At 45.8% G+C, this 27175-nt stretch overlaps 1 protein-coding gene across 1 annotated transcript; it reads left to right on the top strand.

Annotated features, from left to right (window-relative positions):
- Positions 1 to 123: 123 nt before the first annotated feature.
- Positions 124 to 12553, top strand: Rab27 (RAS oncogene family member Rab27). The gene is made up of 5 exons (XM_076438627.1): positions 124 to 650; positions 936 to 1006; positions 1243 to 1357; positions 1796 to 1908; positions 2487 to 12553. The coding sequence occupies exons 1-5, from the start codon at positions 507 to 509 to the stop codon at positions 2668 to 2670; spliced, it is 627 nt and encodes a 208-aa protein (XP_076294742.1). The 5' UTR covers positions 124 to 506; the 3' UTR covers positions 2671 to 12553.
- The last annotated feature ends 14622 nt before the right edge of the window (positions 12554 to 27175 follow it).

Below are 27175 nucleotides of genomic sequence, written 5' to 3' on the forward strand. Positions count from 1 at the left end.
CGGTTACCAATGAAGAGCTGCGTCCTCTGAGCACCATCACCATTTTGTTTCTAGAGCAGGGATTTTTCTCGTGTTCATAGTTACTTTGGTAGAACTGCTGGCGCATCCACCCGCACCCGTGGCGTCTTTCCACCTGTCGCGCATCGGTGTGGACGAAGTTCAGTGTAGTTCGTGAATTTAGAATGATCTGCTGATTTTTACGGGTTTGCTGTATCGTATCTTCGATTTCGGGAAAGCCTCCGTTTCGACGGAGTCAGCAGACGCTATCGTATACCGGGTGTTTCGAATCGGGACGCGCGAATCTTTTGAAAATTGTATACGTAGGCAACAGGTGTCTAATGTCGCACATGTTTCGTGTACCGAAACGATTTTGCCATTGTTAGAACGCGGGCCTGCCTTCTGCGAAACGGATCTGCTTGAAGTCATGCCTAAGGATTCTCGTATCTCGCGTTCAAGTACCAATTTCGATCAGATCGTCCGATAATTTGAATTATCGATACCCGAACATGGAGTACGATTATTTGATCAAATTCTTGGCTCTTGGAAATTCTGGAGTTGGAAAGACCAGCTTCCTGTACCAATACACCGATGGCACTTTTGACTCGCGGTTCATGTCGACGGTTGGCATTGATTTTAAGGAAAAACGGGTGGTAAGTGAATTGTTCGATACCTGCCAGTCAACTGTTTATTTTATTTTAGGATTCTTCATAGGATTACACTTTGCACTCGAAAGCAAGCCATATCTTCTGACTTAAAATATTTCGATTGTTCATGATTCTGTCAATTTCTTAGATACAATTCCCTATTCGAGTGCTAAGAGTTAATTTGTATGAAGATCCACAGTCCAGTTCATTCACAGGAATGCATAGACTTTGCTGAGTGTTTGCGTATATGTAAATGATCTTGAGCCAAGTTAGGATCATTATCTATTCCAGATATACCAGACGGCAAATGGTAGGACCCAGCGTGTTCATTTGCAGCTGTGGGATACAGCTGGCCAGGAGCGGTAATGATTTGTCTGACTATTTTGGTAGTATCATAGTAGTAGCAACCTTTAATAACAATTGCGATTAGTTATAAGCATTAACATGATCATTGAAAAGTATTTAAATTATGTGGAATGATGCGCATACATTGTCGGGCATCCTTGAAAGCTGGTGTCAGTATTCCCCCTAACAAAGACAATGATAGCGCTAATTACCATAGTTATCTAGAAGCTGCTTTCACGCTATTAATATCTAGGTTCAGAAGTTTAACAACTGCATTTTACCGGGATTCCATGGGGTTCCTTCTAATCTTTGACCTGACCAACGAGCTCTCGTTCCTTGAAGTAAGAAATTGGCTGGAACAACTTAGGGTACTAATCATTTATTAATACTGTAGTTGTAGATTGCTTGGTGGTAAACTGCAGGTCACCGAACTGTGATTTGAGTTGGCTTGTTAGTATAAAATAAAATTTGGGTATTAACAGTACAGTCTGCATTGGTGCATGGTGCATGGTAGCTTCATACTGTAATGTAGTTTGGTATAGTAGTTTATTTAGTTATCAAAATAAAATCGTTCTTCACCTCTGTGAATCACAGATGTTTTAAAAACAAACCCTGTAATCGTGAAAATCGAACGAGTATGTAGGACTGTATATTTTTCGCTATGTTTCTACGTTTAATAAATTATCTTCCTCGAAAGAACACGTACATCTTTTTATTATGTTCGCTGTTACGTCACAACTCAAATCGTCGTTCGAAGTACTACGTTAAATTAATGAAAATCATTCAAAATATCTCTACACGTGTAGACTCACGCATACTGCGAAGATCCGGACATAATTCTATGCGGGAATAAGTCCGATCTGGAAGACAAACGTGTCGTTGGCGAAGATAAGGCACGGGAATTGGCGGAGAAACACGGGTAAATAACACAGCCTGGCCTCCCTTTGACGAAATGTTCTGACTACATCCAGTTCGAACAAAATCAATCGCTCAAGGTCGTTGTCCCCACTACGTTGACTATTGCTGCTCCATCTGTCGTCTTTCTCCGGAAACGGGTTGCCTCGATTCGAAAATAAGAGTCGCTAGTGCTGCGAAGATTCAAATTTTGAAAGACATTCGAAATTTTGGATTCAGTTGATAAATTCGATAAGATCGTATAAGGTTATTACATCCTCTTGAGGCGAGCAGAAAATTGTGTGACCCAGTCAGACATTAAATCAGCTACTATGCAGAGACAGGAAGATGCCTGTCCGAAGAAACCCGAGCCTGATTGGTTCCCGGGCTCGTATACTTCAGCCCGAAGCTGAGATACGAAGCGAATTGGATCATGTAACAGTCAGGCTACATCCTGGGATTCCCCGGGCGCATCTCCTCATTTCTGCGTAGCTTTTTGTCAGGACATTTCTCCAAAGAGGACAGCAGGGCCTCTAATCCCATAAACTGGCGGAGCCAGGAGTCGTGACAGCTCAAGGGCTCTGCATGGATTGTATTTCCTAGTTTGGTTTACCTGGAAACGAGTGCAGCAAGCGGACAGAACGTGGCGCACGCCGTGGAGGTGCTTTTGGACCGGGTGATGCGCCGAATGGAAACTACCGTGGACAAATCGTTGCTGCCACATCAGAGAGTATTGCGGTGTCTCGAGCGTGACACGCCACCGCCCAGCACTTCATGCTACTGCTGACAGTGTCCTTACACGTAGCCGAATAAAACGCCGCTCCTCAGATCCGTCTGACAATCGGTGGGTCGCGTTTTATTCGGCTGCCGGCTGACTAAAAGAATCTTGTACTTGAATCTCCTAATATCTCAGCTGATAGGCCAATGTCGAGTTGATGAAGGTAAACAAACATAATAGCCATTTCAGTGCGGTGTTTTTTTGTTTATCTACATTGACTCGAGTAGACTCTCCGTGCCTCACAAGTCGTCTCCTGGCAGGAATTCGAAAGTAAAGCGGCAGCTAGCCGTCCGATTGGTCATTCCACACGGACTTTCGGTTCCAATCGAATTATTGGCTGAAGTGTGTGACGTCAAAGCCTAACCATTGGCTCGAGGGACTTCTTGTAAGGCACGCGAAGTAGGATGAAACGCTTGGTAGCCACCAGGTGAACTGATAGGTTTGATCACGTTCGAGGTTGACTATTCGGGCTGGTTACCAACGGTTTTGTCCTACAACTGTTTCCGGTTTTACTCGCGAGAAGAATCGCGTTTTACACATCCATTTGTACTTCGTAAACGATGTTCCACGCACGTACTGTCGTCTTCCATTGTCGCTTCCCCTGGTACACAGGACTATTCTCGACGCATGTTGTCTTTCATCTTCCGCGACGATAAGATTTGCCTGTTACTATCGGACGCACAACGTGTACGCAGGTACACGAGTACGCAGGTACTGTTGGGAGCTGGGGAGGCAGTCAGTTGGGATGCTAACTTTCTAGGTCTCAACAGTCGCTGCAACGAAGGTGACGCAACTTGAAAAAGCTATGCAAAAGAAAAAGTGATTCTTTTTTATTATTCACTTTGGAAGCTTGATACTTTGTGAAGATTTTAAAGAAGGTTTTAAGGAATACTTCATGTGAATATTCGTAGAATTATCGAAGTTCTAGAACGAAGAGTAATTAGGTCACAGTAATCGGGGTCACTATCGTTTAAAACTTTAATCGAAGTTATCGTTTAAAACTTTAAAAGAGCGATGTATATTAACGTTCTTAAGGATCATGTTTGAGTTTGATCACTTTCGTTGCGAGTGTCATCAATCTGACTTCACTTGCCAAACATTGTGATACAGTGGCTATGATTCGGGGCAGGGTTCGGCGATTTTTCGACTATATCTAATGTATTTTTGATGCTGTTATTGTGTCTAACCAAAGTTCACACACCTAGTCGATAAGTACCGTGTCATAGGGGGGTGAGAAACAATCAAACTGTTCGCGAACTTCATTACCTCTCGTACGACACCTGTTTGTACTGTCGTTCAGTACTTAATGATCGTGCATTCTTGCCAAGTTGTGACGTAATATATAGGTATATACGTATATTAATCGTGAGAGCGACGTAATTACACGTTGGAAGATGTTACACGTTATTTATCCTGACTTTTATACGTGTATTGTGTGTTCAGGTCGACGGAACTCGACCGACTATCCTCAAAGGTTGTCGATGCTGGAGGTACGGGTCCAAAATATTCAATTTTCAGATAGAACATTTTTGAAATTACATCACAAGTGTTTATGGACCATTCAATGAAATACAGAGAGAAAAATTGAGGATTAATTGAAATAGTATTTATAAATTTAATTTTCGAACACGTAGAGATGAAATTGGTGACTATAAGTGGACTATTACCGACCAGCATCTAGCTCTGGTATTACGAAAACTGTATGTTACTTCCTCCAATTTTTACACGATGTTACAGATTATCGAGTTCGAATATACAAAAAAAAAATATATACATATACATATATGATTGTTGAGTGTATACAGAAAATGACTTAGTAACTCGCTAGATGTTTTCCATCGAATAGGAGGTTTCGATTACGAAGATGGCGTTACTCCGGGCTGTCCAGTACAATCGTAGATAGGTAGTTGAACAAAGGTAGTTCGTTTTTAAATCAACATTGTCACACCCGTGTTAAAGAGAATGTCCCACGATCGACTAGTGTTCATTTTGGAAAGTAACTTTGCGGATTTGTCACGTTTGTAACAACGTATACGCTTTAAGAATTTGTCATTGTAAACGTTGTGAAGTGTTGTGAAAGATTAATAAACAGTTAACATTTATTCCGATGAAACCAGGAAGAAAAACTTGGTTTAGAACTGTGACCTCGACATCGTAATTCAAGGTTATCGAAGTCGAAGACAGCGCGGTGATTCGGTATAATTACCGGATCTTTTCTCGCCGCGGTCGGCTGGAAAATACGAAAAATAATTTCTCCTCGGTCGGGGTTGGCGCTGTAGACGGCAGGTGTTCGTTTCGCAGTTTCGATTATTCCTCCCGGCCGATTCGCAGTCAAACGCAAACCGATCCCGAGCTCTCTCGGCCGGGGGTCTGGAAAATAGCTCGATGGAAGTTTGGTTTCATTAATAACCGGGGCCGGGTGAAAAGTGCGGCTGCTTGAGTCAAGTTCCGCGGGGGAAACTTCCTTTATGGAAGTTCGATCGAACTTTCTGACCACCTCGGCTGGGTTATTAGCCAGCTATTTATACACACCGGTGTTATTGTTTACGAGTACGTCTGCTTTTAAGCTCGCCCGGGGAGGGCGAAACTTATTTTTACGGGGAAACTTCGATTCTCCGGAGTCTACGAGCGTTGTTCGACCTGAATCACCCTCGCCGACGTTCCAGTGTGTTGTACCCGGTCCCTGAAAGCGCTAAGAAATATATTCTGAACAGAATCATGCACAGTGTGCCATAAAACGCGCAGTTCGAGGTGTTTCAACTATGGAAGGCAAGGATATTAAAATAGTCACTGAATTTTTGGCGACGAACCTGACCCAGAGCCAGAATATTAAAATCGTGATTCGGTTACTGAATATCTGTCGTCCAAATTGAATGAATGGTCCAGGTGCGCGGCCCCACGGGAACAGTTCGGTGTGCATCGACGGGTCACTCGAAGCTGTATATTATATCGGCGCTACAGGCAACCGGAAACGTTGCCGGCGATATTTTGGCCCCGCTTTGGCCGGCGTTCGACGGCAATCGAGCGATTAGGCTTTCCTAGCTTTGTCTCCAACGTGCCGTTGATACCGGTAACGACCACTTTGAGACTGCCAGTTAGGTGCTCCCTCTGTGCCGGAGTAATTATTACGTGGCCCCTCAAGTTCACTTGATGGAGGCCAGACAAAGCGATGGGACCCGTTCAAAGCATACGATCCAGGACTATCAAAAGGATGCTATTTATCCGACCGTGGTTGGTTTCGCCGCCCCTAGCCAGAGCCAGAGAGCCAGCAGCCCCTCTTTCCACCGGGCTGTTCGTTTGGGACACGGCTCTGTTTCCGGCTCTGTCCTCATCCACTCACCCTCTGACGCGTACAAAATACCGCGACGAGGGGCCGAAGTGCTCGAGTTTCCTCCAAGTCTCCGTGTCAAGAACTGCTGACCGGAAGTTCCCGGAGATATTCGCAAACCTTTCCAACCATCCCCGCCCTCGAACTCGCGGAGGAACACGTCGCGCGATTATTCGAATTGTTCGCGAGCCAAATCTTCGCGATTACGCGAGTATCTGTATCTGTTAAGCCTTAAGGAATAGAAGGATCGAGGAAGGAGGTGGAAGCAATGACGCTAGAATTAACAGCTTACCACTTAACAAGGAAAAAAGTCCAATGTCCATTTTATTCAAACTCTAAGTCTCTACTTAATTTAAGAGAAAAGGGGAGTCATCCTCGGGAAGACGACAAGGTTCGCAAGGTCGACCGACATTTCTAGGCTCCCTTCGAGCCAACTTCTGGTTACACATGCCAAACACGAGATCCTGCTCGCGCGGCAGATCTCTGTGGACACCCTGACACGGGATCCGCCGCGCTTGTCAGGGAAAGGGAAACAATTTCAGCTAGATATCGGACGGGCAGATAAAGCGAAATTACGAAGCGGTCTCGGGATCCACGCCGACCACCGGAACACCGAGGTTTTCTGGGTCACTGGTACCTTCCCTCCTGATGCATAACTTCCGGCTGATACTGCGTTGAGGACCCCGGCTAAGATACATCGACCTCAAACCCGATCTCTTCGCAAATTGCTTCAGAAAATCCCCGCAATACTATCAAAACGCTCAGACTTGTTGCGGAGCTCGATTTTTCCGATCGGATTATCTTCCGATTCCCATTTGCATTTGTATTAGATCGGGATTAAGTATATTGGGGATAAAATATAATCTTCCATTGTGTTCTTTATTGCTGAGTTTGTAAGTTCCATTTCGCTTCGAAATCGCTTTTTGGAAGTTTTCAGGATGCAACAATGTAGTTCATCAAGTTGATTGTGTTGCGTCAGAGGTATTATTAGTCATTGTGTCACGTTGTCCCTATTAACTCAGGAATCGAGATACCAGGCAACCATAAATTTTACTGTTATCATCGCTTAATCCGAAGCCAACGTTATCTTCATGTATTTTTATCAGTGGAGGAGAGAAAGGGACAGGATAACATAATCAAAAAGGTGAGTAAGTGTCTCTCTGCTTCCGGTTTCAGTCTTCCACCTGTTGCACCTCCTTCGTTGCTCTGTGCTCCTGATAACAATGGGGAGATACCTGCAGTCTGACATAACCGAAGTTAGTAGCTTTCTGCACACCTTCCGCCTGCATTCTGTGTTCCTAATAGAAGGAGCCATTTTTCGTCGAGAACGTTCGCGCACTGTAACTTCGTTGTCCGGGGTTCTTCGTTGAGAACGTTTACCGTAAGAGCACGAATGCGATGCGAACACGAGCGCACGCACGATACATATTTTAAACGACGAGCTTCATTAACAATTCGCCGTACACATTTCAACGGATATAATTAATTCTGAACGCTTTAATTGGTTTCTCGTTAAGACGATCTTGAATATATTGTTCCGAAATCAATGGAAATTTAATTGGAATTACCGGACAATCTATCAAAATAATATGTGCTGAACTGATTAGTTGGGAGCAGCGGAACGCTCGTGATAATTTTTCGGTTAAATCGCCGCTGTCATAACTAGACTGCGGATAGCAAAATTAATTACATGAAATCCAAAATTGTTGGAAAGTTTTAAAAATCGAATATGTCAATACAAGAAATAACATCCAATTTGGTTTCTATTTCTCGCAATCGAGGCATGCAATTTTTATTTTGCATGAAGATAACATTCTAAACTCATCAGATGAACTTCAAAGCGAAATTAAAGCTCTCGATTTTGTTGGGCCAGACCGAATCGCCAAATTGAGTCCGAAAAATGCGAAATTAATCACACGGGTAATCCCATATCTAACCAGCGGCCGGTAATTATTAATCGACTAATTTCGAGAATCGCAATTAATCTCGCCGTAGCAGCGACACTATTGCAATAAATCTTTCACCATCGAACTTCCGTTCGGCGAATTTCGACGTGATCGGTAGACTGCGGTTCTTTATGCGAAGTAATTGCAGAACGATCTCTGCGCAATGTAATTTTTAAAATTCTTCGAATGTTTCTCGTGTTTCACCCACATTTGCCCTGAGCGCATAAAATCCGCAGTAATCAGTATCGGGGAACACGTTCCGCAAACACCTGCAATTCGAGCAGCGAGGCGCGGGAGTTTCGCGTTTCGTTTATTGCAGTTTTTATCGTGTTTCGCGCCGGGAAGATTCGCGATCATGGCGGCGGATATCACCTGTAAGCGCGAGCAGTTCCCGGGGAAACATTCCCATCGGCCATTGTCCCGAGAATCTTGGGAATCCTGGCGGAGGACTCGTCCAAGGAAGGAAGAAAGCCGCGTCCGGAAGCGGCGGCGAGTTTCCGCCGTTTACGATTCCCCGGGCTGCCCTAAAACAAAGCGGAAGTGGAATAAGAAGTAGCGGGCTGCTTCTTGGATCGCCAGGTTTGCCAACTTCCTCTCCTCGCAGTCGTTCGTTCGCGGATCGTGAGACTTTTTCTAGATCGTCTCGCGCCGGTTGAAAGGGCCGCCGATAAGGATAACGATCCCGGCCGGAGACGTGACGTTAATTGGAAGAGGCTGGGTCTTCTTTAGATCCCCACAGCCCTTTCCTAGATATCCCGGAACCCGGAACACCTGGCCCCTTCGATCGAGGAATCTTTAATTGGTTTCGACGAGACAAGAATATATTATTCGAACTTTCACGGGAATATTCGAGATTAAAACGGATTCGTATCATTGGAGAAGTAGATTTTGGTCTTTGACGGAAAGGTCCTTCGTGATCCTTGCAGTTGATCCTGTTTTGCAATGGTATCGGAGTCGAGAGAGTTCTTATTCGATTAAATAACTACTTAGATACAAAATAGATATTTGCCAGTGTAGTCAACAGCTTTGTTTATCCTTGAAGTTCTAAATTTGAAGTTTTCAGATTGTCAGTACTATATGCGGGTAATTCAAAGTTGAACGACCGATTTGTTTCGTCTATGATTTTTGCGAAATTTCTTTCAACGACGAGATCGATGGAACTTGTTTGATATAGCCTGTCGCTCTTCCTGCGAGCGTTTTGTCACAGCGAAAAAATATGTTCGCCCATTGATGCTAAACGATTTCCTATCGGCAGCGATATGCAAATAGCAGAATTTTATACGCGACTGTGACGGTCATTTTTCATTCGTCCGAACAAAACCTACCGGACACACTTTTTTCCCCTCGTGCTGACCGACACGACGATACTTCCGGTGGCTGTCGAACGCCGGAGATTTAAATATCGTCACTCGATGACTCCTCGATCGGAAAATTTCGAGTGCGCCGCTCGATAATGCAAATCGAACGTAAACAAAGCGACGGAGAATTATTATCCACCGTCATGGCACGTTGCTATTTCGAATGGTAGTTTTTGTGTAGCATAACATGAACTTTTGAATTCGACGAAGACTGTCGAATTGGCGAAACATTTTCAATAAATCATTCTCAGCCAAGATCCACTGCCAATCACATTATTTGTTAATGGCGAGTAATCCTCATCCATCCATTTTTGTAACTTAATGTATTCCTCGTGTGTCAAAATGATGTATTGGTGAGCATGAAGATATGGGAAGATAAGTGATTGATTTCGGTGATCATTGCACTCCTTGTCGCTCACGTGTAGTCACGCAAATTTTTCTTCTGTGTATTACGAATCGATGTGCATTCGTGTTTCCTAATGAATGGAAGCAATGTTAAAAAATCAGTCCAATTGTAACTAACCATTAGTCGACGAGTGGAGTCTACGAAGTTGCGAATCTCGTTCGATAAACGCGCATCGATAGCGAACAGCCTCGTCCTCGGCGATATCATCAGAAATCCATAAATGGAAATCAACGGCGAGTTCGAGTAGATAAATCGGAATGAAATTCCCTGGAATTTTCTATAACTGCTTGAAGTTTCAATCGGAGGGATTCCGAGGTTTAATTCATAGCTATCGCGGGGGATCGGTTTGTCCCGATGCACGATCCGAACTCGGAGGAGTTAGACTGTCGCTGCGCTGCTGTTCTCGCGATCCGCTCGATAGTCTGCGCCCCGGGTTTGTTCCAGATGCTAATTGGAGAAAATTCTGGTGGAATTCGGAACGAGCAAAACACGTCGAGGAGCGAGGCTGCCGCGCAGCACTTGACGCGCGTTTGTTAATCCTCTTTCACGCGGGAAAGTTCGTCAGTTTCGTGAATTTCGAATTTGAATCAGCGTCGGCTGGCGTCGCACAGTGGCTCGGATTGGAAAATCGAGTGACATTTTGTCTGAAAATGAACGTTTAAGTATTGTCTGAGGTATATAATATATAATATATAAATAATATAAATAAATAATATATAAATAATTCTCAACCTATCAAGCATATTAAAAAAACATAAATTTCTATTTCATTCCAGATTGTTGCAATTCAGCTAGAAAATGTTAATTTTTTTTATTAAATCTGCGATTTAAATGAATCGCAAACCTTAAATTCAAAGATTTTTACATCTTACAATGCCTACAGCTTTTTTCATGCGTAGATTTACAAAATACATGTTTGAAATTTTTATTACAGGCACAGATAAAAAAATTTGGAAATCGTAGGTTTTCCTTTTTCTTCGCAATTGCGACCAATAACAATTTAAAATAAAAATTATTTCACATTAGCTAGTATAGATTAATTTTTCTAACGTCCCAAAAAAAAACTCAAGTTGTTGGGACGTATTCTAGGTCGGAAGAAATGTTTAATTTTCCAGTTAAAATCGATCTCTACACGATTGAAACAACCAGAAATCGTAGAAATGGTGGTTGAGGGTTAGGAATTGTCCGCTGCGTCGCGGTGGGCAATTAAAAGTTGCCGTTCACGAGCGGTTTCCCTTCCGCGGACATCTTCGCGATGTAGATTGAGGTTCGACAGCAGTGCTGGGAATCGATCAGTCAACAACTCTCGTAGCAATTAAGCTGGGCCAGTCAGCGTTCGGTCAGGAACCGATCAGTCAATCGCCTCTGAAGCAATTTGGCATCGATGGCTCGGCCTCGATCGAGGAATCGATCGGTTCAACAGCTGCTGGGGCAATTAAGATTTCAATGGCGACATTTCGAGTTGCTGGACACTGTGTGGCCTTGTCCATCGAGCTCTTCGTTTCTAATCTGTACAATCAGATCGGACGAAGAGGAAGTAGTAGAAGAAGAAGAAGAAGAAGAAGACAATTCAAGGGGGAGGAGAATCTCTTCCGTGAAATAAAGGATCGTCATCTCGCCGGGGATGGATATCACGTGATTCTTTTAGCGTCCTTCGCTTGTTCAACTCGGCGGCTGCAGAATTCTTCGCTGTCGCGAGCCACAGTTTCTCACTGGGAGCTAGTTTCTCATGCCCCTGGAATCCCCGGTGAAACAATCGAGAGAGCGTCCCATTGTCCCTGGAGGCGGAGGGGAATGAACATCAACCGAGCTGAAACGTACGAGCCACCGAGCCCCGCCAGAACGGGAATTCTTCTTTCCGAAGGCGACCCTGCCACGTCTACACATCGATCTGCTCGATCGTCGGCCATGAATCTTCGTTGGGAGATCTTACCTCGGGATCTCAGGAAATTAGCTGGAAACTTCGGCCGACGAAATGCCTCCGCTGAAAATGCTCGGACAGTATTTATCTCTTTAACACGCGCATCAAGTTCTTAAATCACAAAGAATTCAGAAGACGGTCGAGCACTCTTCAGGTCTTAAAAACCTTAGTACTGAGTATGTAAGACGGTACACCACCGATCCAGGAAATTACCTCGGTATACCAGGAAATTAGCTGGAAAGTTCAGCCGACGAAATGTATCTGTTTCTTCAACGTGTGCATCAAGTTCTTAAATCTGAAAGAATTCAGACGATGGTCGAGCACTCTTCAAGTCTTAAAAACCTTAGTAGAGAGTTATGTAAGACAGTGGACCACCGTTTCGAATTTTTACGGTCGCTCTGAAACCGCTATGAAACATCGAATCCGGTGTAATGAAAATATAATAAAGATAGAGACAGCGCGTGTGCCAAGCGCGGGCAACAGAGGAGGATGCCGGGAGGCTGTGAGGTAAATGTCGGCAGGCATCGATCGGTACTTAACGAGGTCGCGGTCGTATCTATCGTCCAGATCAAGACGTCATCCAGAGGTGGGCGTCCCGACCGATTCCGGATTCCAATAGCTCCTTAAGAGCCCGTGGTAGGAGGAGGATCGATGGGCCGAACATTTTAATTTCGCGAGAATCATATTCACGAGTTGGATCGGAACGAGTTCTGGCAAAGGTTCGAAATCGTCCGCTGGCCGAACACCGGCATGGCGGAGGAGCAGAGCCATGCCAGACCGCTGCTAGATGGGGGCTGCAATTCCATTTGTCCCATTTCAAAGTGAAATAGCTTATAACGTCGAAATAAAACGTCCCCCTCGGACCGCCCGGGGATCCACCGGGTACTTCACGACCGCCTAAAGTCACAGGAGATCTCTCTCGCTCTCTTTTTCCCAGGGATATTCTCGGGGGGGGAGGGGGGGGGGGTGTTCTCGAAGATGGCTCCGGGATATGGAAATCCCCGATGCTGCCTGCCCAGGATCCTCCTGGCACGGGTAATTCGATTTCGGATCGCATATTCTTTCCTCGGATCTTAACGACGCGACCTCGTTCGTTACGGAATCCCACGCGTTGTCACGATTTTGCCACCGTGCCGCCAGACCCGGCCCGAGTTATTGTACTGCTTCTTGGCCGCAATCGTGAGACCCCACGGGAAAACCGTTCCTCCCCTTATCGCCGCCCGCCCGGTATCCCCCGGTGGAAATCCTTTTTTCATGGAGTCCCGCGGAATTTATTGGCAACCGTCGCGTTTTTCCAACCGTTACGCTTATTGCGGATAATATTGCTAAGTTACGGGATTGACGGGAGCTTGGCGCTTTTGCTCCGAGCTGTAATGTTGCTGGAAAATTGAATCGAACTGTTTTACCGCAATCCCGTCGTTCGTCGCAGGTCGTAGTGTTGTTGGGTGATTTAAGGACTGGAAGAGGCCTGTTTTATTTTGTTTGAATACAAAATGTTTGATATACATAATGCAGAATTTCCTACCACCGCAGATAGATGGCGTCAGCGTCTACAGACTCCTAAAATGGCGACCATTTTAACAAACTAGATCTTCAACACCGACCTTTCGCTTTGTTAAACCAACAAAGATCCTCAAAGGAAAAGGGAGAGAATCTGCCGAGCCAACTAAATCTAACTATATCGAGTCCGCGCCGATATAAATTCCGCTTGATTGTTTCCCGCCAAAAGTACAGTTTATAGAGGGTCCTGGGTGTAGCTAAGGTCCCGGAGCTCCCGGAAACTTTTAAATTCCTCGTAGTAGAGGAAAGTTTTCGCGGAGTTTCACGGAATGTTCGATTCAGTGGAAGTTCCCTCTGCGGGTTAAACTGGTCGCGTTCCGAATCATCGCGTTTTGTTGTTTCCCTTCGCGTCGGCGGTGGTCGTGTTTCCGCGGTAAATTGGAACGGCGCGGCGCGACGGTTCGTTTGTTCATGGCGTTGATCCTCGGCGATTCTCAAACCGGAGGGGACGATTACGGTAAAAAGCGTGCCGGCGCGGCAGGACGGAATATAGTTCGCCGGACAGTCATTATAATACATCGCAAAGTGGACGCGTTGCGGTCGCCCTTATTTCAAGCCCGGGGCTTCCGTTCGCGCCACTTCCCGCGCTGTTAAAACAGTAAACGTCTCGTGCCCGGGCCGGGGCAAAGTGCAAATTCAACTGTTCCCGTCTATTTCGCATGAGAACTCTACTAAAAGCGGCGAAGCCCGCAAAAAGCCCGAGTTGTCGGGGTCCGACCGCAATCCGGAAACGTCAGGCTGGTACATCAGCTTCTCCGCGGGCGAGAACTGACACTGTGCACTTTGTTAATGACCCTCGGCCCGTTTTACAGACGCTCTCTCTCTCTCTCTCTCTCTCTCGCTCCAAGCGCCGCGGATTCAAACACGTATTTTCCTTCAGACGTGAAATCGCTATTAATTAAATTCCCCAGCGTTAATTTTCATCTCCCTTCGACGCGATCATCGTCGGAACCCTCCCTCCGCCAACCTGTCTACAGGAGAGGGTAAACGGGGAATGCTGTCACCTGCACGACGACGAACTTTTACAACGCCGCGAGTCCACCCCCTTCTTCCCTCATAGTCATCGACATCCTCCATTTTTGCGTCGTTTTGTGCTTCAACTCCAGAGACGCGAAATTGCGACTTAATTAAGTAAGAAATCTTGCCCAAGCACCCCCGACCTGGCCTTACTACCCAATTAGCACAATTCAATTGCAAATCTCGAACCTTTCTCGACGACGACAAGATTGCTGAGACCGTGTCGGCTCTTCGATACGGAATCCGGACATTTTTACTCTCCTTCGGACTTCCGTGATTGGATTCTGCCCTGCGATATTCATTTTTATGTTCGTCCATTCAATTCTCTTCATAATCAATGTTTTCCCTGGAACATCTTCGGGAAATGAATTTTAATAGAATTTCCAACGTCAGAAGCACTATGTTCTGTGTCAAAGTTTCATGCGCAATTTCAAACCGAATGATTTGCTAATCGAGATAGAATTTCGCACAGCACAATGTCTAACTTCTTTAGCGCCGAATCATTTTTCCGTAAAGATGTCGAGGAAACGACTTCTGACCCAGTTCCCGAGTTTCCCAGCGCCGGAGCACGGCTCGGATAATATTTCCACGATACCGCATTAGCTCCGCCATGATTTCTTGCGCACATAATCGCCAGGCTCGCCACTATCATCCAGCAAAACCGCGAGCAATTCGCGAGGAACCAATCGTTTCCCGGTATCGTTCGCCATTTCCCGTGTTGAAATCACGTCGGAGAAAACCAGGCCGAGGAAGGTACACGGCCGGAAACCGTGGCAACAACAAAAGACGGGGTCGGCATTGATTACTTATCGATTGTTTGCGCGCCGCTCGCGCTATTCATTCCTTCCGAAACCGCGGAAGGTTTCTTATCTGCCCCCGGTCCCGAACCTAATTTTCTCGGCCGTCTATCCGGCCATTCTCCCGGCGGAAAATAATCCCCGGGATCGTTGCGATACCCTCGTGACCGGATCCCATACACGCACGTGTGTGCACAATCATTAAAACATTATAAATTGTTTAACTCGTTCACTGCTTGTTCTTTTTCGTTCGTGAGAAAAAAGTAGAATTATAGTTGAAGTTTAAAAGAGCTTTACATAAATTGTTTAACCCGTTAGTTGCTTGATTTATGATTTATTTTGTAAATACAGTGATTCGGAACTTCTTTGTCGTTCGTGAGAAACAAATAGAATTTATTTGAAGTTTAAAAGAGCTTTACATAAATTGTTTAACTCGCTAGCTGCGTGATTTATTTATGATTTGTGGGTACATTGATTTTAAGCTTCTTTATCGTTCGTGAGAAACAAATGGGATTTTAGTTGAAGTTTAAAGGAACTTTGTTGGCCCAGCAGAGTGAAATAAACTTCCTAAATTCTTAATAAAGATTCAAGTTGTTTAATCCACCCGTGAAAATGCGACGCCATTTTGAAGGGTGACTTTTTTGGCGAACTGTATATCGTCGGACGATTCAACGGGGAATATGTGCTTTATCTCAAATTAGCGGCGCGACCGACAAGTGTTCCCTTTGTAACCCAGCGAACTATCCGGTGCAACCCCCAACCCCGGGCCACCCTCGCGCCATAACTAGGATTCAGATTAAGGTAAATTCCCTTTTAGCCGAAGCTTAAAACCGTTTACGGATAAATTGCTATGCTCTGGCCCGGAGTGCGCTGGATGTTAATACTGTCGTTGGTGGTGGAGGTGGTAGTGTACCGTCGTACCACGGGACAGGACACTTTGCTGTTCCCTGCAGGCCAGCCGAGTATGTTTCGTAATTAGCTCATTACCGGTGGACCGTCCGTCACTCTTTTTGGGTGCAGTCAGATTTAGGAATATTTGCTGACCGTTGGGTGACTGCAATATAATTATGCCTGGCAGTGCACTCTTTATGCGATCATTTTTATTTAGCTCCGCGCAGATAATTAACGAATGTCAAAGCAACGAGTACTCTCCTGCATCACTGGACAACGGATTTTATGCATTTATGCATAATCAATTTCAATTTCAGTCCAGTTTGTTGTAATTCACGTAAAAAATTTCAATAAACATCCACATCCTAAGAAATTCTTCAAACAGACAAGATACTGTTACATTATCTTCAACCTATTAAACATATCAAGCGATTGAACAAATTTCCATTTCACTTCAGTTTGTTGTAATTCGCGTAAAAAGATTTTATTTCGCATAGAGATCCGCTGTCTGTGCATGGCGGATCCTAAGAAATTCTTCGAACGGACAATTATTTCTAGCATCTTCAGCAGTGGCTGAACGAAATCGCGGCGAGACGCATTATCGCGGCCCATTACTCAGAAGGATTCATAGATCCTGTCCGTGCGTCTCGTAAATCGAAGAGTGCTCCTCCCGCAGAGATTAAAGGGACTGCGTATAAATTCAAAGGACATTCCGTCACGGAGCTCGTCTCGCGTTTTCCACCGCGTCACGTAACTGCGGAGCCTTTTAAAGACAGAACGAACGTTTCTCGCCGACGACCATAAATCACCGTGGCCGCCCATAATCGTATTCAATCGGCCGCCGCCCTCGAATTCTCGATATTCTCGCGCCGCTTCGAAACGAATCGTTCGCGCGCGCTCTGAAATCTTAACCAGTTGTTGGAAAAACTCGGTTGAACAACGGCCGAGCTCTCTCCGCAAGTTTCCAACCGAGTTTCTTCGACTCGGAATCGTTAAACATCGATTAAACGGTCGGCGCGTTTTCAAGGGATGGATTCCCGGCACACGTTCCTGGCGGCAGATTGCAGCCACCGCGAACAACTTACAAGTCTCGTTATATTCAGACTTGAAGTTTCCGACGAGAACAATCAGCGAGGTTTGATAATGATTAAACCTTCTAACCGGTTCTGGAAGCAACATTTTCGGATTATTTGGATAAAATGTTTGTCGCGGAACAGGAACGAAGAAATGGCAGCACACGGGAATGGTATTTGACATTAATTCGACGATGAACAGGCTTGATAGAGGGCGGCGATCGGGCTTCGGCAAAATCGTGCGGGAGTCTGGCGTGAATCCCGCATATAATTTCGCCGGACCGAATTCCGGGGGAGCGGCTTCGGGAAGAACGATGGTACGCGACCCGCGGAATAAGTAGTATCGGTGAAATATGGTCCCGACGGAAGCGTTTTTACCGGTGCACTTTATGCGCGCCGGAGACTGCCAAAATTTCCCAGTTTCTCCACATGGCTGCGCATCAAGCGCGGAACGAGGGACCACGGATTCGCCGAGGTTTCCGCGGAGACCTCGTATACTTATCAGAAAGAGGATCTCGACCGACGGTGCGTTCCGCCGTGAACGCAGAAAAAAGGTATGCATTCCCGCGACGTCGTGCTCTACCGATTCTGCACGAAATATTCAATAGAAAGCATTCGCTAGGATTTCAGAAGGGGTGGTCTCGTTTCCAGGATTGCAAAAAGTAGAGCTTTTGAGGGAGACTAGATTGATCTTTTATCTAGTGCATTATCGAGAGATGAGAAGGGACGCATCCCGCACTAAGCTTTATCTCGAAGTGTCTATAACAGGGGTCGGCAACCTTTTGAGACGGATGAGTCAAAAATTACAATTTACAAAATTTCAAAGTTTTTAAAGAGCCACAAAATTTTTTCTTGCCAACAATAAATAGTACTCGCATAAATAAAGTTCTTTGATAAAAAAAAACTAATCTATTATTTATTCATAAGAAAAAATATCTGTTTATTCATATATAAGTAGTGTTTTTCACAACAAATTAGATAATATATGTATATGTATATTGTATATATGTACATACATAACTTTGAGAAGATAATTCACTTCTAACTCTTTCACTTGAAACAACAAACTATACGTCACAGCCAAAGCACTGGTGAAGACGTCAAATTGTCTTGCGTCGAAAGCGAATTAAAACCTACATAGAAACATCCGACGACGGCGTCATTCGAGAGCTTCCGACGGACTGACGACAGTGACGACGCGTGTCACGGGGGAGGGGTGCGGTGAAAAGCGAGTACAAGTGGCTGAGAGATAGAATCGGTGCCTAATCCTCGTTAATCAGTTCAGAACGATATTCAAATGTTTTTTTTTATAAAATAAATAATATTTGCGTATGGAACTAAAGAGCCGCATGTGGCTGGCGAGCCGCAGGTTGCCGACCCCTGGTCTATAATGATCGAGCTCGGCAGATCTTGGTCCGGTTCGGCTCGCGATCGGAATGCTGAGCGCGGTCGCGAAATTTTGTCGTAGCTGTGAGCTTCCTCGAATGCCAGTTGGCGGCTCGTTACTACACCGCTAACTTTGTTATCTCGGATGTAACTTTTCGTTTGATTGTTTGGAATTCGGGAACGTTATTCGCGCCACGCCGGTTGGAACACGTTTCGTTACCTGGCCACCGGCGTAATTCACTTATCTGGACCGGCTTAATTGTGCCAGTGCCTTGCTTTCCGTCCCTTTGACTGCTAACGATCCGCCATTGAACGACCGATAACTCTTATTAAACGGTCTGTTAACTCTCACCGCAGAAAACCAACCCACAATCCGGTTCCGTTCTTTGGAACCGGAAATCTGTTCTTACACACGGCGCGGGCCGCTTGTTCGCGGAAAACGTTTCCGCGCGACGCACACGGATCACGCCGACTGCAATTACAACCCAACGGGGAAACCGGATGATTGAAACTTGTAAACTTTCCGGAACGGTGGACGACTGTAAATTTGCAATTTGTCCGGCCTCGTTCCCGGGGCTTTACGCTGCGCTGCTCGTCCGCGCGGTTGCACGCAACTTTTTAGCCGGGCTTTACAAACGAATCCTCCGCAAACAACCGCCGACAACCCATTTTTCTTTCGCGAACGCTGCCCTTTCCCTTTCGCGCCGGATTTTCCGATTTCTTAATTGCCGCTCGTTAAGATGAAGCATTGCAGCCCCCAAAATCGTGGCGAGCATTTTCTCGAAGAATTCCTGTGTTTCTACTGCTTTGCTTTCTTCTTTGCTTCTTTGTCAACAAAGTTTACCTTGTTGATGTGTACATGAAATGAGATTGCGTAGAAAAGCGTGTCTTCTCAGAGTCGATTAATTTTTCAATAATGGCTCGAGAGTTAATATCATTGGCACAAATGAAATGCAATATTTTTAGCGAAGGCTGTTCGACAGATACTTGTTAACAGATCTGGCGAGTGGAAATTCAGGGGATCGGCAGGGTCGAAGTGGCAGAGTTGAGCCAACAATTGCCTTTCACGCGAGAGCCCCAGTTTAAAAAGAAGGTAAAAATACGAAGGAGAACAGGAAAAAAAGAACCGGAGAAGAAACTAAGAGAGGGGTCGGGAAAAGCGGAAAAGCAATAAAGATCAAGAGTAGAGGGTTTCGCGAGGGCTCAGCCGGGGAATGCGCGAAGTGGGGTGGCTAGGCCGAGGCGGAACCTCGGGGAAGACATTAGAAGCAGGAAATATTACGGAGAAAGTTAAAGAAAGTCACAAACACGGAGAAAAAGGTACAGCGAGAGGTATGAAGATGCGATCGTCTGAAGTTTCTAGGAAAATAACAGAATAGGTGGAGGTTCGAGGGAGAGTACGGGAAAATTTAAGCGACTGGTTCAACGGAGTAGATAAACTGGAAGGTTTACGTTCAAAATTTATTCTCGAACGTGAGGGAAAATAGTACCACCGAGAAAGAAAGAGATAGAGAGAGAAAGAGTGAGTCTGATCTAATGAGCAGCGTTTAAGCGTTCAGAACGGTTTTTTCGAACGAGCTTTTTCGGCATCCGGCAGCTGTCTTTGCAGTGGTGCGAGAGGAAACTGAAACAACCGGCGAATAATAAATCATTTACACCGCCGGTGAATGCGGAATTACCGCTCATACATTTTCAGCGTTCTGGCAACTTCGCTCGCAGCCCGCGGATGCCTTATCAAAGTTGATTTGGAAGTTTCCCAACAAACGGCGCTTTATCCTTGTATCGCTTCGGAATTTACATTTTACCTTGTTGCGATGATTAGAGGCGCTTTATTCAAAATGATAACCCAAAATCATTTAGTGAAGCAGTCCAGCAGTTGATGAAAAACGAACATTTGTAAATTTCATCAGAGTATTGACCTGAATCTTCATTTGAAGCGACTGTGGCCAGAAAATCACTTACCGAGGCACACCAGCAGTCAACGAACGGCCAGAACGCTCCGCGATAGGATGCAGACGCCGACCACAAATCATAGAGTCTGTCCCCTGTCTTGAACGTTGCCACACGAGTTTCCACGAACGTCTCGGCGTCCTTGTTTCCCGCACAGTTACATACAGTTATCCCCAGCCCCTTGATTTGCAAGCCACTGTTTCGCGAGAGTTCGGAACGCCGCGATGAGGGAGCAGGGACTCGTTCCCGGTCTGGATAATTTAACAGTGGCTAGATGAGATAAGGTATCCCGGGTGGTCGTTGGGTCGGCGGTTTTGCGGTACGCCTTACAGCTCGACCGTGGCTCCGGCCGTCCCGATTTCCTCGTGTAAACACGTTCCGCGATGCAACGTTTGCCTGTATTCGGATCCCGAAGGAAATTTCCAGACGCCCGACGCCGAACTTCGACAGTCCGAGGCCCGATACCAAGATGGACACAGGCTACCTAGTTTTGTCTAAACGACCGTTTCATTTACGGCCGTTTCGTTCGGGGGTTGGCCCATTTGCGGTGCGTCCCTGATTGAAAGCTCCGGCACAGAAAGGAGCTTTATATTTCACGATGCAGAAACCATTTATTTGCATCGGTTCCTGCAAGCGGAAGAGAAAATTGCTGAATCTGTGTTTCACTAGGTCTTTCCCTCGAAAATTCTTCTGTCCTCCTCCTTCTTGATGAAGCACATCGAAACAGGGAGGTAAAACAGTTATAAAAAAAGGAGGTGTTCAACTTATGATCAAAGTGTCCAAATAGGAAGCCTAATAATTTCCACTCTGCATTATGCCGGCCGATAAATCGTCACCTCCTCAAAGTTTCGTTGCCGTTAACTTTTCCAGGCGTGGATTCCGCTCGTTTTGGCATCGCCGGGGTTTCCCAGGGGTGTGAACGATCGGGGATGTTTTGGTTACCCTCGCGAACAATCCACGCTATGAGAACAGGGCGTGGACAAAGGGGTTGGAAGGTGTAGCAGCCGGGAAAAGTTGCGGGAGGGTTGGAGGTAAGCGGACCATGTCCGGAAGAATGAAATTACAACGCTGGTGGTGCTTTCGGAATCTCGATAATGTCAAAGGACCTCGGCGCAGGCTCGGGTCCACCTTGGCCACGGGTGAACTTCAGTGAAATATCGTCCGGAGTGGTGGCCACGTGCTCGGTCGCGAATATATCATTCGCGACTACTTACCGGTCTACAGGGATCCCCGTAATTCTTCGCCGATCCAGCAAGGGACGAGAGTTTTCGGCCAGTTCGGAGCACACGATTCACGAGCCTCTGCTCTTCGATCGAGGGATGCAAGGAAATCCTCCCATCCCTCTCCTCTCTCTGTCTCTCTCTCTCTCTCACTTTCCTCGTCTACCGACAAATGTGCAGTTCTCGTGCTGACGGCGAGCGGAACGGATCGAGACGGAATATCCTTTACCGACCGGGGGTGCAATTAACCCACCCTCGCAGGCCGCACCACTCCCTCGGACTCGGTCATTTCTCTTTTTCCACTTCGCGCTACGAATCTCGAGCGATCGGGGCTCTGTTTCACGTTCCGAATCGTAATTTAAGCTGCAATTACGGAGGGCGGCCACTATCCCCCACTATACCGAAATTTCATTGATGACGAATTCTTTCGCTAATTCTTCCCCCATTTCAATCATTTTTGATAGTCGACATGTTCCGTCCCAAGACGTTGCCCTCACAGAGCAAGTAACTGCACGCAGACTCGAGCTAGAAGAGTCAGTCAAATGACTAGGCTCAAACCGTCAACTTATACATCGACTCTGTTAGCGTCTCTGCACAAGCTGCGCTAGTTTCGCCAACTGAACAAGGGCAAGACTAAGCACTAGGTTTGATGTGCGTTGAACGACATTCCAAGTTGGATTAAGTTAAAAAAATAAGGGACGGACGAGGGTTAGTCGAAACATCCCCGAACCTTTTCGATCGATCGGTGAAATTACGGTGTGGATCATGGTGCTATTAATCCTGAAAAACCTGGGGACAAATCTCGGGACCCCATTGAATGTCCCGCGCATACAGGCTAGCCTTGGCGAAGGGTCGAATGGCGTCCTCCGCACCCCCTGGCCACCCTTGATCCGTGTCCACGAGTAAATCGCAGATGACGTGTCTGTATATGAGGTGTACATACACGCAGGGCGGAGTATAGGGGTGAGTCGGCAATAACGGGACGGGGCGAACGTTCGGACAATGGACTACGGTCGGACGTCCCTCCTCGCTGAATATATATATATATGTATATATATGTGTATATATATATATATATATATAGACATCCATGCGCGACGTCGCGGGGGAGGATATATTTCGAATATATATTTGACCCACTGCTATCGACGCTCCGGTAACTGATAGCCTGGCCGATTTCGGGGCTGGCCTTTTGTCTCCCGGTTGAATTAAGCCGCCGTTAAAATAATAATCGCGGTCCTCAGGCTGCTAGTTGTCGGCGGGGGTGGAAATAGGTGATGGTAGTGGTAGTCGCGTTTCCACGTTGTCACGATTTCGCGACGTCTGCTCCACCCCCGAGCAGAGGGAGAGAGAGAGAGAAAGCTCGAGCTAGGAACGAGATTTATCGCCGACACCGGACTCCTGGCGATTACAGAAGCCGGGCCAGTGGTTAAGGGTCGTAGAGGCTCGCTCGGGACGATAGTAATGGAGCACGTTATGGCCGGACGAACGCGAAGTCGACGTGGAATTCAATGTATTTATGGACGGGGTTGAGCTTTCGAATGGTATCGCTTCTCATGACGACTTTTAATGCGTCTAGATGGAGACGTCGATGTTTAAGAGCCTTCGTCGGTGTTTCTGGGAGAGCGGAGCGGGGGTTAAGAGGCGCTCCGGTTCGAGTGGCCACGTGGTTGAAACAAAATGTTCGGTTTCGGGGCTGCTTCAGGGAGATTTAAGAGGGTTCATAGGCTGAGTGCTTTGGTAGGGATAGTGTTCTTTAAGTATAGAAAATTGTAGAAATTGTGTTGTGGTAAAAATTGCAATTTTTCATGTCTTTCGGCCCACAACTGCCATTTTCATCACTTTTGATCGTTTATAATTTGCAAACCAATTAACCAATTTCGATGAAATTTTCAGAATTTATTTCCTCGTAATTTATACGAGTTTACAAAACACATCTATGAAATTTTCGTTATTGGCCCAGCTAAAAAAGTTAAATTTTCACCGTTGTTTTTCACAATTCCGTTCAAATGCATTTTTGCAACATATTTATTAGACGTCATTTACTAAACTAATCCTTCTAGCCTTACAGAGAAATTGAAGTCGTTTGGTCCATTCATGAAAAAGTTGTTCTGATTTAAACTGTATACTAAGATCGCAGCTTTTCGAAAATGACAACATGTGAAGGCAAGCCTTGATATTGGGCTTGGCGATTATGGTTCTGAAGTTCGAGGAGATGTTAACGAGCGAAGAATAAAATGTAAAGAGGCATGAACATTCGTAACAATATTCTTTAAATATTTTCCAGAGCCAGCGTGGCGAGAGTGCGCAGTTTGCAGAGGGGTGTTCCGTGACCTTGTTCAGCGGTGTGCTCCACTCAGGAAAGGAGGCCAGGTGGATAATTTCCCGGCGAAAATGTCTTCATTTTTACCGAAATTCTTGGTCCGCCGCGGCTCGGCGGCTGTATACATAGAGAACGACTGCGCGGTGATTTCGTTGCACACGCGGCGAATGAAAGGCTTAAAGCGCAAGCTCCCGCGCATTCCCAGCCGTTGCGTTTGTCTCTATACAACGGCATAAATCCCGGACGACGAATGGAACCGGGGGGGAAATTTTCCTGCCTCGCACGTTCCGAAATTGAGCCAGCAAACGACCTCTTAGGCTTGGTTTACGCTGCCGGCCCAGTTACGGCCGCGGTCTAGGTTCAAATGTTATTCAAAGCTCCAGAGCGTGACTGGAGCGCAAACGTTACGGCGCCGTGATGGCGCTGCGGCTAAATCGTTCCAGTAAATCAAGCTTAAATCAAGTCCGAGCCACGCCGCGATCGTTCTGTTAAATATTATTTAACGATGGTACGAACCCAAGTTAGTAGAAGTCGTACCTCAAAGTTTTCCAAGGTTTCCCTCGAGATTCGATTTGGATATCGCTAGCATCATTTTAAACGAATCAGCGTTTGCCGGGTTTAGTGATCGCAATTACAAGCCGGTGGTTGTTGCTCAATGATAAATGAAACCTGAGACTCTGCAGCTTCGACACACCTGTTACGTTACGTTGCGTCTGAAATTAATTGGGACTCGGAATTCGGTCGTGTAATAACGCTGGATCGGATTGTTTGAGATTGCGAGCTCAGTAATATGGGTCAGGCTTTAGTCGGGCGAAGGGGAAAGGGCATATATCGATTGTTCTTGCAATGTAAGTGAAGTATATATGCATCTGAGTGTGTTAGAATTATTTAGAAGTCATAATAACTCAACAACAACGACTCGAATCATTTTATACTCCGGTACCAGTAGTATAGATCAAGCATGAGTCAGGCGAAGGAGAAAGTGCGTATGTCAATTGTTCTTGCAATGTAAGTATATTAGAATGATTTAGAAATTATAATAACTTAACAAGGCATCGACTCGAGTCACGTTATACTCCGGTGCCAGTAGTATAGATCAAGCATGAGTCAGGCCTAGAAAAACCCTGACAGAAGTCGATCGATTATTATTCATTGCGACGTAAACAGACAATGGACGCATCGCAGCATTCCAGGGTGCACCGGAATAACAATCATCGTGGAATAGATTGCACGAGTAGTACAAATCAAGCATTGTGTCGGCCGCTTCGGGAACCGAAACTATTTAAGTGCAAATGAATGTAAAATAAGTGCACCGCGTGCCGAGGACATTTCAGCCCTTCCATTAAACAATTTCGCGACACAAGAGCGAGCAGAGTGTCCGCGGTGGCTGTGGGGGATTCTCTATGCATATTTCGGTCGCATAATTTTATCTTTATCGCGGCCGATTCGATCTCCGAGGATCCGAGGAATTTGCAATATTCATGCAGAGCCAGAAGAACTCGAGTTCGAGTTTTTCCCTTTCCCCAGCTTTTTCCACGTAAACAATTTAACGAAGTTTCGAGAGGGGGGCGGTGGGGAAGATCGAAGGAAACGATGGTTCTTTAGGTAGGGGACGAATTTATTGGAGTTAATTAAGGTCATATTTACAGTAACAAAAGCTCACCCTTTAGCCATGCGAGCGCGGTGCTTGCTAACGCTAACAACACAAGCACTCCCGTTCCTAATGCTTTTGTTTACCCAGCTACTCAATTTATATTCGCCGTATTTCACCACCGTGATCCCCACCGGGTTCATATGTGTCGGATAGAAGTTGCGAGCAATAAGTGTCGCGTGTAATCCCGGTTTAACCGTATCTGCCATCGGGGAACCGGCACCGCAATTACACGACTGTTTTGGCTTCTCGGCAGCTGATCCGCGCTAAGGAAACATTGGCAGCGAATTTTTACCCGGGGAAAACTGTGGAAATCGACCCGGTGATACCAGCCCTGTCGTTATTAATGTGTTCCTTACCAACACTCGCTCCGGAACAGTTCGTAGAACACAAACAGAAATATTATCTCAGACATCCGTGTGCAAGAAATATTTAATTTTTCTTTGTACAGCTCATAATCATGATTTCAATGCATATGCGTGGACTCTGGTAGCGGACGTTTTGATAGAAAAGTTTTGAGGGGGAAGTATAATAAAAAAGGTCTTTAATTAAGATTGAAGGACTGATTGTTCAGTGACCTTATAGAATTTACAGGGTCCGGTCTGACTCATTTGAAGCGCCATCCCTAATTTTTTTATCTTTCTGTACAGCAAAACAAAAGGTATTTTTAATTAGGATTTAAGGGGGTGTATTCGAGCGTGCATTCCGGGAACAGCGGGGCTGTAATTAATTTTTTCTGTATGTACAGCGTATAATCATGATTTCAATACATATGTGAGTGGACACTGGTAGTGTGGACGTTTTGATAGAAAATTTTTGGGAAAGAAGTATAATAAAGCAAAAGGAATTCAATTAGGAATAAGGACGGATTGTTCAGTGATCGTGGCAGATCTTTGTGTTGACGCAGCACGCGGCTGCATATTTAAAGGGGGTGTATTCGAGCATGTATTCAGGGAACAGAGGGGCTGTTCGAGAATTTATAGGGCCCGGGTCTGACTCATTTAAAGCGTCATCCCTTTCAGCGGCGCCCTTTCAATCGAGCGACTTCGGAAGTAGTCCGTGAAGCGTGCTCCGACTTACGTTCGAGAGAAAGCGTTTCAATGACTCGACGAGTGCCGTTACGATGACTTTCGGATAATCTGGAGGATCCGGGACAAGAGGAGCGAGATTTGAAAAGGCGTGGGAGAGCACTCGGCCGATATAACGAGGCTTTCGGAATCGATACTTTTGATCGTGGCGGTGTGGTGGTTGTGGCCGTTGGTATCGGTGGTGGGTAGTGGTAGTTGTGGCGGTGGTGGTGGCTCTCATTCGCGGCCCGTAATTAATGCCTGCATATTTATGAATGGCCTCGGTTAATGTTTCTGTTCCTCGCCCGCGGATTATCCTGCCCGGGCAAATTTGCATACTGTTTACAGGCAAATATGAGTCCGCTTGTTAGAATCATTAGTATCGGCGCCAGTCAAGCCAACCTGTCACACAATTCGTGACAGGGTACACGAAGGGGCGAGTGAGAAAGAGAGAGATAGAGAGAGAGATGCTTCTGGAATCGAAAAATCAATAATTTAATCTATTAGACAGGTGAGAAATGAACGGCCGATCAACATTCGTATCTTCGTTTCATATACAATGCAACCGTACACCCGTTCATATATTTCCCGGCGCCCCGATAAAACGTAATTTGCATTTC

The sequence above is a fragment of the Lasioglossum baleicum genome, chromosome 14 (assembly GCF_051020765.1).
Source record: "Lasioglossum baleicum chromosome 14, iyLasBale1, whole genome shotgun sequence".
NCBI lineage: Eukaryota > Metazoa > Arthropoda > Insecta > Hymenoptera > Halictidae > Lasioglossum > Lasioglossum baleicum.